At 47.8% G+C, this 17686-nt stretch overlaps 1 protein-coding gene across 1 annotated transcript; it reads left to right on the top strand.

Moving 5' to 3' along the window:
- The first annotated feature begins 6467 nt into the window (after window positions 1–6467).
- Window positions 6468–15935, top strand: fgf18a (fibroblast growth factor 18a). The gene is made up of 5 exons (XM_014199832.3): window positions 6468–8090; window positions 11843–11882; window positions 12106–12286; window positions 13658–13764; window positions 13994–15935. Exons 1-5 carry the CDS (start codon window positions 8059–8061, stop codon window positions 14261–14263), a joined length of 630 nt encoding a protein of 209 aa, XP_014055307.1. The 5' UTR covers window positions 6468–8058; the 3' UTR covers window positions 14264–15935.
- Window positions 15936–17686: the final 1751 nt, after the last annotated feature.

Genomic DNA, 17686 nt, shown 5'->3' with positions numbered 1-17686 from the left:
TCCATCACCGCCTGTCTATAATGAGATATGGCTGACTGTGAGAACGTAGAGGGAGATGAATAACTAATCATGAAGAACCCTGCTGACATGATTCCAAACAAGCATGAAACACTTCAGCTTGAAAGTGTCAAAGAAAAGTTATTCCAGCACTCAGCTGGTCTATGTATAGACACTTTCCAACAACAGCTGCGTCGGATTCCCGGACATGGAACGCAAATGTTCAGTATTAATCTCACTGAAAGCAAGAGAACCAGACCAGGCTCTGTATGCCACCAACATCGCCGCTAATGAAAACAATATTTCTCATTTCTCTTCATCTCTTGCAGCGCGGTATCGCACAAACGGCCCTCGTTAATTAATTCCTGGTGTCGCGCCGTCGCAGCTGCTGGGGGATCTCATCTTCCAGACGTGGACAAGTGGTGAACAGGTTCCCATTTCAAAGCCAGCGCACTGTGCACATTCCACAACTCGAATGTACAAAAACATTTCGTAAGAAGAGCCCCGGTCATCAAAGCCGCTTTATTAAGTGTCTCATACATTGACACGTTGGGGAACGGCTGAGACTTGGCTCGTAATTAACAGAGCGGGGATATCTATCCCAGGAACCGATGTTAGGCTGATATCTCACCATCTGACCAGAGGGGGTCACGTATTAATGAAAACCACACAGCACGCTGTCCAAAGATCACACACACGGCACTGTTCCCCAACCCCCCCCCCCCCCCCAAAAAAAATAACCCAATCCATCAGTCTTTCAAAGTTAAAGGGAGACTTAAGGATTTTTGACACGGCCATTTATCTACTTCCCCGGAGTCAGATGAACTCGTGGATACCATTGTTATGTCTCTATGTCCAGTATAAAGGAAGTTAGAGGTCGTTTTGTGAGTCGATGCTAACTAGCGTTAGCGCAACGACCGGAAGATAATAATTGTGCTAGTGCTAGTCAGCAACTTCCTTCAAACTGCACACAGAGATAAAAATGGTCTCCACGAGTTCATCTGACTCTAGGGAAGTAGATAAAGGGCCTCATTGCCAAAATCCCGAAGTATCCCTTTAAGAGTATAAGCCTTTGCACTAGACCAACCTAAAACCAACAAATCCTGGAGATAGCAGTGTCCTTGTAGCAATTGAGGGGGATCCGGCCTAACCAACTATACCTGGCCTAACCAGTAACCATCCCAAAATAAACCCATACCCTTCACCTTCCAAACTTGTCTCTGCTAACCCCTATTTACCAGAGGACCCTCCTGTCGTGATCAATGAAGGGCTCTAACCTGTGACCTCACAGCTGGGGCCAGAAGTTTTACCTCACCTTGTGATCTGTCAATGAAATACTCCGGGCTCTACCAATATCATAGGGTATAACCTATCCTAAAGACTATAGTTAGGACCCAGAGTTTATCCAGGTCAGGTCACATGGTCAGGAAAACCTTGTGTCTCTGGTCGTATCAAGAGCCTAGTGCTCTAGCCTCCATATTGACCTTGGGGTCAAGCCAGAATGCCCTCATATAATCAGAGCGCTGTTTGGGGATTTGTTCTAGCGTGATAGAGAAAGGGCAGGCTCACGCAATGCACCCTGGGTCTTTGTCTGGGCGCTGGCAGTATTGACGAGCACTGATCGATGTTAATTGCTAGATGGAATGGCCCTAAGGAGGCAGCAGCCTGCAGATCTGGCTGGTTGGTCATCCTCATCCCTGAAAAGAAAGAAAGACAGACAGAGACAGAAAGAAAGGAAGGAAGAAAAGAGAGAAAGAGAGAGAGAAAGAGAGAAAGAAAGAAAGAAAGAAAGAAAGAAAGAAAGAAAGAAAGAAAGAAAGAAAGAAAGAAAGAAAGAAAGAAAGGCAGAGCAAGGGTCAGACCCACACAGCAGCAGCCACTGGACTACACACACATGCTCTCATTCACTTTAATAATGAGTAGAGAGAGGAACACAAAGGCATAGCGTCCATCAATGCCAAGTCTATTCAAATCAGGGAGAGGGTATATGCAAAATATACGCTGGAGTGTGTCTCTTTGTTTGAGAAGTGTGTGAGTGTCGGTTGGTCTATATCTGAAAGTGAGACTTACAGGTAACTTCCAAAATGAAGGAAACACCAACATAGAGTGTCTTAGTAGGGTGTTGGGCCACCAACAGCTTCAATTCGCCTTGATTCTACAAGTGTCTGAAAATCTATTGGAGGGATGCGACACCATTCTTCCACAAGAAATTCCATCATTTCTTATTTTTTTTATGGTAGTGGAAAACAGTCTCAGGAGCCACTCCAGAATCTCCCATAACTCTTCAGTTGGGTTGAGATCTGGTGACTGAGACACACACACATCAAATCAAATGTCATTTGTCACATGCTTCTTCAACAACAGGTGTAGACTAACAGTGAAACGATTACTTCCAAACAATGCAGAGAAAATTCGAAAAATATTAGCACAAGGAATAACGCAATGAGTAACGATAACTTGGCTATAGAAGCTCTTCAAGGTCCTGTTAGTTCCAGACTTGGTGCATCGGTACCACTTGCCGTGCGGTAGCTGAGAGAACAGTCTATGACTTGGGTGGCTGGAGTCTTTGACAATTTTTAGGGCCTTCCTCTGACACCGCCTGGTATTGAGTTCCTGGATGGCAGGGAGCTCGGCCCTTAGTGATGTAGTGCTTTGCGGTCGGATGCCAAGCGGTTGCCATACCAAGGGGTGATGCAGCCAGTCAAGATGCTCTCAGTGGTGTAGCTGTACAACTTTTTAGGGCCCATGCCAAATCTTTTCAGCCTGCTGAGGGGGAAGAGGCGTTGTCGTGCATTCTTCACGACTGTGTTGGTGTGTGCAGACCATGTTAATTCCTTAGTGATGTGGACACAGAGGAACTTGAAGCTCTCGACCCACTCGAGTACAGCCCCATTGATGTGGATGGGGCGAGCTCGGCCCTTCGTTTCCTGTAGTCCACGATCAGCTCTTTTGTCTTGCTGACGTTAAGGGAAAGGTTGTTGTCCTGGTACCACCCTGCCAGGTCACTGACCTCCTCCCTATAGGTGGCCTCATCGTCGTCGGTGATCAGGCCTACCACTGTTGTATTGTCAGCAAATGTAATGATGGTGTTGGAGTCGTGAAGTCTCGGGTGAACAAGGAGGACAGTGGGGGACTAAGCATTCTACCCTAAGGGGCCCCCATGTTGAGGGTCAGCATGGCAGGTGTGTTGTTGCCTACCCTGGCGGCCTCTCAGGAAGTCCGGGATCCAGTTGCAGAGGGAGGTGTACAGTCCCAGGGTCCTGAGCTTAGTGATGAGAGGGCACTATGGTGTTGAACGCTGAGCTGTAGTCAATGAACAACATTCTCACATAGGCATTTATCTTATCCAGGTGAGAGAGGGCAGTGTGGAGTGCAATAGAGATTGTGTCCTCTTTGGATCTGTTGGGGCAGTATGTGAATTGGAGTTGGTCCAAAGTGTCTGGGATGATGGTGTTGATGTGAGCCAAGACCAGCCTTTCAAAGCATTTCTTGGCTACAGATGTGAGTGCTACAAGGGGATAGTCATTTAGACAGGTTACCTTGGTGTTCTTGGGCACAAGGACTATGGTGGTCTGCTTGAAACATGCAGGTATTACAGATTGGGCTAGGGAGAGGTTGAAAATATCAGTAAAGAAACTTGCCAGCTGGTCAGCGCATGCATCCTAGTAATCTGGTCAGCGCATGCTCTGAATATGCGTCCTAGTAATCCGTCTGGCCCTGCGGCCTTGTGACTGTTTAAAGACCTTATTCACATTGGCTACGGAGAGTGAGATCACATAGTCGCCCAGAACAGCTGGTGCTCTCATACATGGTTCAGTGTTGCTTGCCTGTTATTTAGCTAATCTGGTAGGCTTGCATCACTGGGCAGCTTGCAGCTGGGTTTACCTTTCTAAATCCATGATGGTTTGCAAGCCCTGCCACATCCAACAAGCATCAGAGCCAGCGTAGTAGGATTCAATCTTAGTCCTGTATTACCACTTTGCTGGCTTGTGGGAGGTCATAGCAGGATTTCTTAGAAGCATCCAGATTAGTGTTCCGCTCAGATGTTGCCTGTTATTTTTTTAAATCTTTATTTAACTAGGCAAGTCAGTTAAGAACAAATTCTTATTTTCAATGATGGCCTAGGAACAGTGGGTTAACTGCCTTGTTCAGGAGCAGAACGACAGATTTGTACCTTGTCAGCTCGGGGATTTGAACTTGCAACCTTTCGGTTCCTAGTCTAACGCTCTAACCACTAGGCTACCTGCCGCCCCATGGCTTCGGGTTGGGATATGTTGTCCTGAAGATGTTTTCGGTCATTGAAAATAATGGCAGAGACCTTATGTGCAAAAATGCTAAGATCGGGCATTAAAAAAAACACACACAATAGGTCTGTAGCCCATAAAACAGCTGCTATCCACTGCAGCGTCATCTCTCACACACGCACCTTTGTTAAACCCCCTGTGTTCCTTTGAGACCCCACTTTCAAAGTCACTGAGATCTCTTCTTCTAGCCATGGTAGCCAACATAATGGGCGACTGAGCATTTCTATACATGACCCTGTGCGTGTGCGTGTGTGTGCGCACGCATTTAAAACATCTTAGCTGAAGATCAATAGCCAGGAGCTGCAGAAGCAAGGACATGGGCGATCAATACACTCCCTCGCTGCAAACAGAGCGACAGTGGGAGGTGATAAAAAAAAGACAGAGGGGGATTAAAGAGACAGATAGGGAAGGCAGAAAATGAATGAGGGAAAGACTTACGTGACAGAGGGTGAGGAAGAGAAGGAGAGAGAGGGGGAAAAAAGGAAGAAAAATATAAACGTGTGTAAGGTAGACAAATGAAAGCCCTGAGGAACTTTTAGATGTGGTCTCATATTTCAGTTGACTATTTCGCTCTAGACTTATCTTTCGCCCATTCGAAAAAAATTGCATCTGTTGGTTAGCTGACTACACAACGGCTGTCAGCCAGCACATCAAAAACTAATTCATCAAGGTGACGCCTTTCTTATACCACTGCAAAGCTAGATACCCACAAAAGGCGCTCAAAGTGAAATAGACTCCCTGAAGTCACTCCTCATGATGAGGCCTTTCTGCAGCTCTGTGGTCAGTCTAATAAAGAGCATGTTAATATAGCACAAATGACCGAGGGCAAGCTGGAGCAAACGGACGCCACGTGCTCCCTTTGTGGTGTGTTGTAGCAGCAGCGGTGTGCGTCTGTTTGAACCTGGTGTCCAGCGGGCTGTGGTCAACCAGGTGGTTAAAAATAAGTGCCCTCCTGCCCTGGCCTGGCTAGCTGGACACCAGGCAGGCCAGAGGAGCAAACTATCCACCCAGACACAGGTGCAGGGAGGGGAAGAGGGCCAGTAGGAGAGGAGGGCCAGGAGCTCTTCTATTGAGCATGACTTAAAAGCCAGTCAACCACAGTACCCGTACCCAGCACTATGAAGCCACGTAGCCTGTGTGTGTGTGTGTGTGTGTGTGTGTCTGCGCGTGAGCGAGCAACTTTGAAAAGCCAAGATATCTGCCCCCCCCCCATTTCATATCTGCCCCCCACCCCACACAAGCGAGTGAGAACCCAATCTCTCCTGCAGTGTGTGTGTGTGTGTGTGTGTGTGTGTGTGTGTGTGTGTGTGTGTGTGTGTGTGTGTGTGTGTGTGTGTGTGTGTGTGTGTGTGTGTGTGTGTGTGTGTGTGTGTGTGTGTGTGTGTGAATGAAAGGTATGGAATGAGTGTTGTGTTGGCTTGGCTGACCGTCTGCGGTTCTGTGGCGGTGAGAGGGAGGGTTGGGAGCGCAGAGCGGGCGTTGCTGCCGAAATCCCTGAGAAATGTTCGTTTTGGATCCGAGTCCATGCTTACATACCGCCCTCCCGCTTTTCAAGCGGACTGTCTCTCATTCTCTGTTTCATTTTCCCCTCAAGGTTTAAGTTATAAGTTATGAAACGAAGAGTCACAAAACATCACTTTTCAAAGCGCTAATTATTTACTTGGAGGGTCTGCTCTGCTAGTCGTGCCCCCCACCCCGCTCTGGCGGTCTCGCCTCAGCCCACACTCCCCACCATGGGTCAGGGGCAGAGGGATGGCAATGGTCGGGTTTCTTTTTAACTGAGGTGAGAAGTAATCGGAGGGCAAAAGTGACTCGCCCCTGTTATTCCCCAATGACTAGTGAAAGGTGCCAAAAAGCGCAGAGAAACCCACATAAACCCGTGTTTTGTGGAGATTTGTAAAAACGAAGCCCTGTTCCCCCTTCCTTTGTTGCAGCCAGTGACATTTCCAACATTTCCAGCCTTTGGTGTAGTTGGTCGGCATCACATAGCGACTGACTAATCTCATTTTGATCCAATAAGTGTGTGTGTGTGAGAGAGAGGGAGAGAAAGAGGGGAAGCGGGGGAGAGAGAGAGAGCAGACGCGAGAGGGGGGGGGGGGGGGTCTGGTGGTGGGAGGGAGGGGTGGATTGATCCACGGCTGTTAAAATCTTGTTCTGTTTTTTTTCTTGGAGGTTTGTGCCTGCCGACTGACTCGCCTCTCCCTTACAGCACTCCCATCCACGGTAAAGACGAGCTTTTTGCGGAAGGAAAACGCTTTTTATATACATGCTGTAGCTGGAGAATAGACGCAGCTGTGTTCTTTCTGTATTTTCTCCTGTGCTTTCCTCTCGTCACTGAATGAAAGAGGGAGGCTGTGAGAGAGAGAGGGAGAGAGAGAGAAGGAGAGGGGAGAGACGGTGCAGGTTCTGGGGTGATCTGTCAATGTGATTAGGTAAACGTCGTTGAAGCGCATGCATTCACTTGTATTTCTTTACAAACAGGAGAAGTAGACCTGTCTCTTCTGCACTGCAACGGTCGGTTCCAACTGAGCCACCCAGACTTTGGTGGCTTTACAGGAAAACTGCTAACTTTCTACGTTTAAAAAATTACTAAAAAGATCGGATTGCATTTTTTCCTTCAAACATTTTTGAGGTGATGTCATCGCGCTCTGTTTTGGCTGGTATTGTGCCGGAGCTCAGGGAGGACCGCAGCCAGGCAACCAGCGGTTGAAACGGCCGGGGAAGTCCGAGAAATCAGGTGCAGAGAGCGCCTGTCATTTCCGTGCTGTCGCGGGTGGCTGGGTCCGCCACCCAGTCACAGCTGTTCCCATCCTCTCCAACTCCCCCTCCCTCCATCCCTACCTCTCTCTCTATCTCCCTCCCCTCCCTTTCATTCAACTCTCTCCATCTCCGTCTGAGCTGGACCGCTACGGGCTCTTATCCACATTATTTGACACTGTTGTTCGGTGTCCCCGGGGCCAGAGACTTCGTGACCCATCGTGGGGTCGCAGCCATGACCGAGCCCGCCCTGCAGCACCCGGCGCCCGCAGAGGCCCCTTCTTCACGCCGCCCTAGCCTCCAGCCCGTCCAGGTACCCCACCTCCCGCAGCGCCTGGCATTGCCTCGCAGGGACTAGAGACCTTAGACGTGCTCCAGCCTGCGTCCAGACCACCACTCCTCCGTTTACCATCCCTCATTCTGCGCCTCATCTCTTCAAATTCGTCTCTAATGTGGAGTTCTCTCAGAATAAAGTTATTGACCTAGTATACGCTTTATTGTCGCACTAAAACACCAATACGAACGTGGATTACGCATAAGATTACCGGGAGAAAACATCGTCACTAAATCACATTGGAGTGATTTTGACTGACATTAGTTTCATTATTGATACGTAGCAGGTGAGTCAATTGGAGTTTAGCCTCTATGAGTCGTGAACGCGCTTTCACCTGTTCCTCTCCAGCCCGGAGGTGCGCAACTGTTTGATGACCCTAACCTCCCCCCGCGCCCCGCCCCTCCCCGTTGCACCGGCCACCGTGACAGCCAAGCGAGGTAGCCCTCCAGTCATAGTGGCACGGTCCACCCCCGCCCCACAACCCGCCCTGCCCGCGCCCTCACACCCACGCCGCCGATGCCAACGGGAGTGTCCGCTGACTCTTTGACCCTCCACTCCGTCCAGCGGATTATAAACACACAAGTGAACTCTCCGGACTGTCGGACCGGCTCTGACCGAGCGAGGCGATTGACTCTGGGCGAAGTTCCTTAGTGGAGGGGGGAAGCGATGCGGTCCCTTCTCTCCACGCTGGCTGTCTTGTAAGTCCCTCTAACCATTTATCAAGAATGTTATTGCCATATAAGCACATTCTGTTTGATTGTTGCAGTGTGTTGTTTAGTCTTTGACCATATGGACACGGCAGTTTTTGATGGGCATGATTCATGGATGTTCTGGCCTGGGTTTTCGACGTCTCATCTCTTCCCATCGGTCACCATAGAAACGTGTCAAAGAAGGTGATTGGCTATTGAGTCAGGGTCACTGGGTCAAGGTTGGGGCTGTGCCACCCATAGGACTTGTCATAAACACTTTTATAACTGTTTATTACTGGTGTAGATGTTGACCATTTCAATTGGATCTCGGTCTATATGATGTACAGTAGAGTAATATATTGCATTGAATCCTCCACTATCCCAAACTATCTTTTGATCATAGTCTGCAACCATATTTAATTGAACATGTGAAATACTTGCCAACTGCAGCTATGTGAAAGGATACAGAATGAAGCCAGGGATTTCATTTGTCTTTCATTGTGTCCATTGTACTTCTCCCAGATGGTAGTCATCTCCACTTTTCAAACCACAACTCCGCTCTGAGGCCTACTGCTCCGCACTGAGGCCTACCACTCTAACCATTTCTCAACAGTGAGGCCCACTACCTCAGCCATTGCTCCACGCCGGAGCTCCGTATTTCGGCCCACTCTACCTTAACGTCTACTCAACATGGGAGAACTTCAGAGACACAGGTTTATGATGACAGCTTGAGGCTTGTTTTGGCACAGGTCCAACGGATAACCAGGTTTTCCATTGGTCCCTCTTATAGAACTTTCCCTCCCTCTTACAGTCTCTTTTCATCTCTATCTTTGTTACTCTCCCTCTCTTCTTCATTTCTTCTGTCTTCGCTTTCTCTGCTCTCCATTTCCTCACTGGCATACTGTGAGTGTCTGTGGTCTGGAAGAGAGAGGTAGAATCCAGAACTGAAGCACTTTTCTCTCCGTGTCCTCGGCAGCAGTGCAGCAGTGATGTTTTAACAGCTGAGAGTCCTCACAATGCACAGACATCACCACTTTTACAGCTGCGCAGGCAGAATGCAGCTTTGGTTCCCCTGGTGTCTGCGTCTGTTAGCAGCCCCTATGAGCTGATACACCAGCTAAGGGAAAGATCATCAGTGTACTGTTGCATAGGAAGGAGTTTGGCTTCTTGTTGGTGTGGGTTGTAGTATGTGGGTTGAGTGAGTCAAGAGTGAGGTACATGTATGTCTATGAGTACGCATCAGTGGATGGATGGCAGACTGTTCTCTTTTTCACGTTCTCGCTTTCTGTCTCTCACACCACAGAAAATGGGGACACCCCTCTTTTTCTCCAGCCGCAGTACTTGTACAGTAGGAGTAGTCTCTCTTTCTCCCCGCCCTGTCACTCCATCCCTATCTCTCCCCGTACACAGACACCTCTCCCTCACTCTCACCCTGCAGTGTATCAGTCTTTTCTTCAGCCCAGCTGTCAGCTGCCTGCTCCCCCTGTGTGTACACACATACACACATCCAGCACACATCTCCACATCTGCGTGTGTGAGGCCATGACAGTGTGTGGGGGAGTCTCCTCCATCCCTAAACACTGAGCATGGTACAGGAGAGAGAGGGAGGGAGAGAGTGAGAGATAGATAGGACAGTGGAAGGGAAAGAGGGAGACTGGTAGACCTAGAGATATGTGAGAAGGACAAAGGGAGAAAACAGATAGGAGAGAAGAGAGAAACAGGTAGGAGAGAAACAGGTAGGAGGGGAGAGCGAAACAGGTAGGAGAGGAGAGCTAAACGGGTAGTAGAGAATAGAGAAGCAGGTAACAGAGAAACAGGTAGGAGAGGAGAGCGAACAGGTAGGAGAGGAGAGCTAAACGGGTAGTAGAGAATAGAGAAGCAGGTAACAGAGAAACAGGTAGGAGAGGAGAGCAAAACAGGTAGGAGAGGAAAGAGAAACGGATAGGAGAGGAGAGAGAAACAGGTAGGAGAGGAGAGAGAAACAGGTAGGAGAGGAGAGATAAACAGGTAGGAGAGGAGAGAGAAACAGGTAGGAGAGGAGAGAGAAACAGGTATGTACTGCATTTGGCAACACTTCACTCAACAAGCTTGCCTCACCATGCTGTATTGTAGAACACACACAGAGAGAGAGAGTGAGAGAGAGAAAGAGAGAGATAGGGGAGACAGTGCATGTTCTTCTCCACAGCACGCACACACACGCGCACGCACAAGTGATATTATGGCTACTTCCACAATGGCACAGTACAGTCATGTAGGGGTCAAGAGGTGGTTGTGGGAGAGGTGTCAGTCAGTCAGTCAGTCAGAGGGTTTCCCTGGCTGTGTTTCCCTGGCTATGTTTCCCTGACTGTGTTTCCCCGCTGCTCTGATGGAGCATCTGCTGGAGGAAAACATGGAGGCTCTGGGTGTTGTCCCCGACTGACCCTGGACGTCTGTCTGTTTGTCTGTCTCGCATGTCGCCATGCCAACTACACACCACCCCATCCTGTAACTAATCCCACCTACATAATGTCTGTTGATAGACACCTACAGAATGTCTGTTGATAGACACCTACAGAATGTCTGTTGATAGACACCTACAGAATGTCTGTTGATAGACACCTACAGAATGTCTGTTGATAGACACCTACAGAATGTCTGTTGATAGACAGCTACAGAATGTCTGTTGATAGACACCTACAGAATGTCTGTTGATAGACACCTACAGAATGTCTGTTGATAGACACCTACAGAATGTCTGTTGATAGACACCTACAGAATGTCTGTTGATAGACACCTACAGAATGTCTGTTGATAGACACCTACAGAATGTCTGTTGATAGACACCTACAGAATGCCTGTTGATAGACACCTACAGAATGTCTGTTGATAGACACCTACAGAATGTCTGTTGATAGACACCTACAGAATGTCTGTTGATAGACACCTACAGAATGTCTGTTGATAGACACCTACAGAATGTCTGTTGATAGACAGCTACAGAATGTCTGTTGATAGACACCTACAGAATGTCTGTTGATAGACACCTACAGAATGTCTGTTGATAGACACCTACAGAATGTCTGTTGATAGACACCTACAGAATGTCTGTTGATAGACAGCTACAGAATGTCTCTTGATAGACACCTACAGAATGTCTGTTGATAGACACCTACAGAATGTCTGTTGATAGACACCTACAGAATGTCTGTTGATAGACACCTACAGAATGTCTGTTGATAGACACCTACAGAATGCCTGTTGATAGACACCTACAGAATGTCTGTTGATAGACACCTACAGAATGCCTGTTGATAGACACCTACAGAATGTCTGTTGATAGACACCTACAGAATGTCTGTTGATAGACACCTACAGAATGCCTGTTGATAGACACCTACAGAATGCCTGTTGATAGACACCTACAGAATGTCTGTTGATAGACACCTCTTCTTAGGTCAAGTGTCAAGGCTGGTGGTTCTGCTGATATCAGAATAAGGGTGACAAGGTTTGGGAACCAGCGACTGTCTGTCTCTTGTAGCACAAAAAAACAGTTGAAAATGCATGCACTCACTACTGTAAGTTGCTCTGGATAAGAGGGTCTGCTAAATGACAAAAATGTCAAATCAAAATGTAACATCTGAGGGAGCGGGAGTCCCGCAGTCCAGCCAGAAGCTCTCTCTGGTTTCCCAAGGATAGGTCTCAGTGTTGTGGAAGGGACCAGACGGACGGAAGGAGAGGAATCATTGGATCGGAGATATACTCAACCTATTTTCTCTTTCCAGATGTATCCAGATGTTGCTGGTGATGTGCAATCCATTGCAGGTGAGAAGCTAGATATGTGCGTGTGTGTGTGTGAGTACATGTTTGTATGGATGTGTGTGTATGTCAATAAACGCGTCTCGACAAAGGACCGTCAGATTTTTGCGTCGTGTTGCTGTTCATCGTGTCCTCGTATTCCTCCCACAAGGATGGAGGGAGTGGGGGGATAGGAGAGAACATGCAGTAGCAGTATGCTTACTGGTACCCGTGTGTCCCGTGTGTGCAGCAGGTGTTTGGCGTGGATGGGGTTAACTTCAGCGTGCACGTGGAGAACCAGACCCGGGTGAGAGACGCTATGAGCCGGCGGCACCACCGGGTCTACCAGCTCTACAGCCGCACCAGCGGCAAACACGTCCAGGTGCTGGGGAGACGCATCAGCGCCCGCGGAGACGACGGAGACAAATATGGTAAGACACACACACACACACAGACAGGCACACAAGCACACACACGCCTCAATCCTCCCAGCCTTGGCAGTGGGCAGTGGAGCTTGTCTCCGGAGCACAAAGACCTCATCGACCAACTGCTGACTCAATGATTCACCAGAGAGACACACAGAGAGAGAGAGAGAGAGAGTGAGAGTGAAAGAGAAAGAAAGCAGGAGAGAGGGGGGGGGGAAGCCTGCCAGGTAGAGTGTTAGGCAGTGTTAGAAACTCATCTCCTCCATCGATCTATCCATTGATTTTTCATCCTCCCCGTTGTCTTCTCTGGGTTTAAAACAGCAGGCTGCCTCCCCCTCCCCTCCCTCGTCCATCCCTCCCCCCACTCCTCCCTCCCTTCCCCTTTCTCTCTTTGTCTGTAATTATGCCTAACCCATTCTTAAACCACGGAGGATCAATGCAGGAAAAAAAAAAGCCCACTGTTAACGCTGGTGTTCATGTTCCTGTGTAGATGAATGGGGTTCATGTTACCAGCTCTCCCATTCACAACCATGCTCTTCACAAACATACCACTTCAAGGCCAGCCTTATTACTGCTCCAGGAGCAGATCTGTTCTTGACAAATGCTTCTCAAAAGAAGAAAGACTGTGGTTAACGCCATCAGGCAATGGCAGTAAAGCATTGTGAGAGGGAAAAAAGAACACAGAACGAGGGAGAGAGCGAGAGGAGGGGAGAGTTACGGGAAGAAGAGGGAGAGAGAAGGGTATTGATTTCTTGTGACCCCTTTGTTGACTAAGGTCATGTAGGAACCAGTTTAGGGATTTCTTTTAAAAACAGGCACAAGCACTCTCTCTAAAGACATTGAGGTCAGGGGCAGTGTTATTACAAGAGAAGGGGAGCAGTACTTTAATATACACTGAATCAGCTTCACAATGGCATGATGAACACACACACCACACACACACACACACACACACACACACACACACACACACACACACACACACACACACACACACACACTCTTAAAACAACAATCCCTCCTGCAGTGTTTGCTACACTTCTTCTTCTTCTGTAGCCTCGCTCTGTCGGCTGTCCTCATGTCTTCCTGTATCTTTTTTTTTTTATATGAGTCCCATTTGTGATGACCAGTCTCTTGTAAGGCCATCTTTGAACAGGCTTCTCTGACAACTAACCATCTACTCACCCAAATGTCTGCCTGTCCTCGCTTTGCCATCTGCCCGTGATTGATCTGTTAGTATAACCTAGGCTATAATCCGTCGCTCTGTCAAGTTGCGTCCCTCCTCCTCCCTTATTTTCTGTCCCTTTTTAGTTTTTTGGTGCTCTACCTGTCTGTGGCTCTAACGTCTGTCTGTCCCTTTGTCTGTCCCTTCACAAGCCCAGCTTGTAGTGGAGGCCGACACCTTTGGTAGCCAGGTGAGAATCCGTGGCAAAGAAACCAACTTCTACCTGTGCATGAACCGCCGTGGCAAGCTGGTGGGAAAGGTGAGACCTCTTCTGTTTTCATGAATCACAACAATATACCAAAAAAAAAGTGCTGTTTGGAAGCATTCCTGAGCATTCAGTTTTTTTTGTTTGAGATTGATTGAGTTCACATGGATTGCTGATCTGCCTCCTCTTGTCTCTGTGTGTGTGTGTGTGTGTGTGTGTGTGTGTGTGTGTGTGTGTGTGTGTGTGTGTGTGTGTGTGTGTATTCGTGTCTCTGTTCTCTCAGAAGGCCAGTAATAAAAGTGAAGACTGCGTGTTTGTGGAGAAGGTTCTAGAGAACCACTACACCGCATTGATGTCATCACGCTACACAGGCTGGTACGTTGGCTTCACCAAGCGGGGGCGACCTCGCCGCGGCCCCCACACGCTGCCCAACCAGCAGGACGTCCACTTCATGAAGCGCTTCCCGCCCGGGGAGTACCCTGAAACCACGCCCTTCCGCTTCACCACGGTCAACAAGAGGAGCAAGAGGGTCCGTGCCACCGGGCCCCGCTAGCAGCTAACGCCAATGGCTACCCTCCATCCACTGCCACCTGTACCTGCTTATTCAGTAATCGCTAACGGGATAACATTGACCCTTCCTCTGGACTTTAATACATGCTAATTGGCTAACCTGAAGCTAATCGATAATGGGATAACATTGACCCTTCCTCTGGACTTTAATACATGCTAATTGGCTAACCTGAAGCTGATCGATAGTGGGCCAGTGATACGCCCACACTCTTGACCCCACCTAACGCTTCCCGCTACTGGGATAACATGTACCCTCCTCTGTACCCTGATTGGTAGGTTTACTAACTGTGCTAGTGCCACAGTATATCCACTAACTTGACACTTGGCCCTGCTAAGCCGTCACTGCCCCAGGCTCCACGATCTCTGTCCATTGACTGAAGGCCACTAGCTTATAACCCTGCTATCCCAACTAGCCCATCGACCTGGCCCACTCCCCTGCCAGACCCAGAAACTATGACAAGGCCCCTGAAAGCTAGCTAAACTGATGACCAGGCTTTCCAACTTGTCTAGGCCTCGTTTCCCTCCAACCTCCAAGCTTGAACATAATGGTGCTATTGCACTGTCACTGGCCAGTTAATCTCTAGTTTACAACGGACAAACAAAAACCTGTCACTTTGCTGGTTTAACAAGCAGCCATGCTTTAAGGTAAACACTAGTGCTCTGCTAAACAAGAATGAGTTCAGTGTGATCTCGAAACTGCGGGTTTAAACTCCTTCCGAGGGCTAAAATGTAGCTAAGCTAGCTACACTGTGATAGCCCCAACCTTACTCACAGGCTTGGACCAGTACAGCTATCTGACGCTGTCCAGGACTCACTGGATGATACCTACTAATGGACCAAAAGACAGAGACAGGAGAGACAGACAGATGGACAGACTGAAAGTCCATGAGACAGTGGCGTCATGAGAGAAACTGTGGAGCAACAGGTGGACAAACAGCACGAGGAACACAGGAAGTCAGTGGAGTGGGGATCAAGCCACAGTACGGGACTAGACAGAATGGCACTGTGGAAAAATGGATGGACTGCTTTGAGGCACTTCTCTCTGTCTCCCCCCCCCCCCCCCCCCCCCTTGGTGAGAAGAATCTGTGAGACTTGGGGTGAATGAATGTGAATGTATGTACAGTATGTGAGTGTAAGGGCACCAAAGACCATTTGGGGGGGAATCTGGAAAGGGACTAGAGGTAACCTAGGTAACCTCCCCCAGCAACTCACTGAAGTGACGGAAGCTTTCTTAAAAACTGGAATGTACAAACCAAGCTGAACCAAAAACAAACCAAATCTAATGACAACCAAAGACAACTGGAGACCAGCGACATGACACCTCCCCAATTCCCACTGCCAGGACAGAATACCCTCTTCTTATAGGATCAGAGGGTGATGACGGGCGCGTGGGGGAAGGGTGCCTTCTCTTCATATATGCGTTGCTATAGAAACGACCCAGGGGATGACGCTCCTGTGCGATACCATGGATACAGAATGCTGCTACCAGGACATTCAGTGGAACACCAAAGTCTTATACACAAAATATAAAGGGAACAATTTATTAAAAGTTATATAAAGATGACAAAAAAACCTAAATAAGCGATCTTTTTATGATTGTTACTATAATTGTTGATATTATTATTATTATAAAATTATTTCTTTTATTTATTTCAGCTCTGTGTGCAGCAGTCTTTCTCAAGTCAGTAAATCTGCTTACAGAAACATGTCTACTGTGTCATAAAGCATCTATACACAGCACAGGATGTTGGTGGCACCTTAATTGGGGAGGACGGGCTCGTGGTAATGGCTGGAGCGGAATGGTATTAAATACATCAAACAAATCAAATCAAATTTTATTGGTCACATGCACATGGATAGCAGATGTTATTGCAAGTATGGCGAAATGCTTGTGCTTCTAGTTCCCGACATTGCAGCAATATCTAACAAGTAATCTAACAATTCCACAAATACTACCTAATACACACAAGTCTAAGTAAAGGGGTGGAATAAGAATATGTACAAATAAATATATGGATGGGCCATGACCTACCGGCATAGACAAGATGCAGTAGATGGTATAAAATACAGTATATAGATCTGGGATGAGTAATGCAAGATATGTAAACATCATTATTAAAGTGGAATTAATAAAGTGACTAGTGATCCATTTGTTAGAGTGGCCAATGATATCAAGTCTGTATGTAGGCAGCATCCTCTCTGAGTTAGTGATTGCTGTTTAACAGTCTGATGGCCTTGAGATTGAAAAATATCTTATATCTCTTGGTCACAGATTTGATGCACCTGTACTGACCTCACCTTCTGGATGGTAGCGGGGTGAACAGGCAGTGGCTCGGGTGGTTGTTGTCCTTGATGATCTTTTTGGTCTTCCTGTGACATCGGGTGCTGTAGGTGTCCTGGAGGGCAGGTAGTTTGCCCCCGGTGATGCGTTGTGCAGACTGCACCACCCTCTTGTGAGCCCTGCGGTTGTGGGCGGTGCAGTTGCCATACCAGGCGGTGATACAGCCCGACAGGATGCTCTCACTTGTGCATCTGTAGAAGTTTATGAGGGTTTTAGGTGACATGGTTTCCATGTGTTTGATGCCATTCCATTCGCTCTGTTCCAGCCATTATTACGAGTCATCCTCCCCTCAGCAGCCTCCACCAATACACAGGTAAACAACCCCTTCATCATCATCATCATAAATGGACAATATTTACTTATTTAACTATGTGGAACATAAGTCTTCCACAAGAGAGTGCGGCCACTGCTGATGTACCATTTTGTTTCTCGCCAGGTTTCCTTTGGGTGGCCATGTTTTCTTTTTTGGAAATATATTGACACAATATTAACATGTGGGTCTTGTAGGGCCATATTAGCATAACAAAACCTTCATTTCTTACTCTACTTATAATCCTGACCACTGATCTGAAAGCATTGTGGAAAATAACAGTAGGCTTCTGCAAAGCAGTAGTATCAGTTTTCTTATTCTTGCTCTCAACCCACAGACATAGGCCGACACCCAACCCCCTTCATCCCACCTAACCCACCACACAAACAACCCTCCACCACCATCCCAACACACAATTCTATCAGGGCGGTACCATGAGACTTCAACATGGTCGCATCACAATAAATGTCATCGTGATTTACTGTATTAAATCCTCTTGGCCCCTTCGGGAGATTAGGGCATCCACCATGGTTCTCTGCCTCACCGTCTTCTATTACCTCTTAAATTCTGTCTCTCGCCATGAGATCCCCGCTTTACTGAGTTTCCAGCTGGTTTTTGGCCATCCCTGCTTTTGTAAAGAATCTTCCTTTTCCTAAATCTGCATTGAACTGTGAAAACAGGATAGGTGAAACTAAGCAAAGCCTACTGGCCAGTTACTTACACCTGTCCAGTTCTTTCACATCTGAGCCGATGAA

Source organism: Salmo salar, chromosome 05 (assembly GCF_965601325.2).
Source record: "Salmo salar chromosome 05, fSalSal1, whole genome shotgun sequence".
Lineage (NCBI taxonomy): Eukaryota > Metazoa > Chordata > Actinopteri > Salmoniformes > Salmonidae > Salmo > Salmo salar.
Note: the sequence above shows the minus strand (reverse complement) of the source record. Positions and strands in the feature narration are given on the sequence as shown.

Bases quoted from the DNA above. Each gene is read 5' to 3' on its own strand.
- fgf18a (XM_014199832.3), top strand. From the start codon at position 8,059: ATGCGGTCCCTTCTCTCCACGCTGGCTGTCTT. The intron at 8,091-11,842 runs GTAAGTCCCTCT...TTCTCTTTCCAG, and splicing joins CTCTCCACGCTGGCTGTCTT to ATGTATCCAGATGTTGCTGG. The intron at 13,765-13,993 runs GTGAGACCTCTT...CTGTTCTCTCAG, and splicing joins GTGGCAAGCTGGTGGGAAAG to AAGGCCAGTAATAAAAGTGA.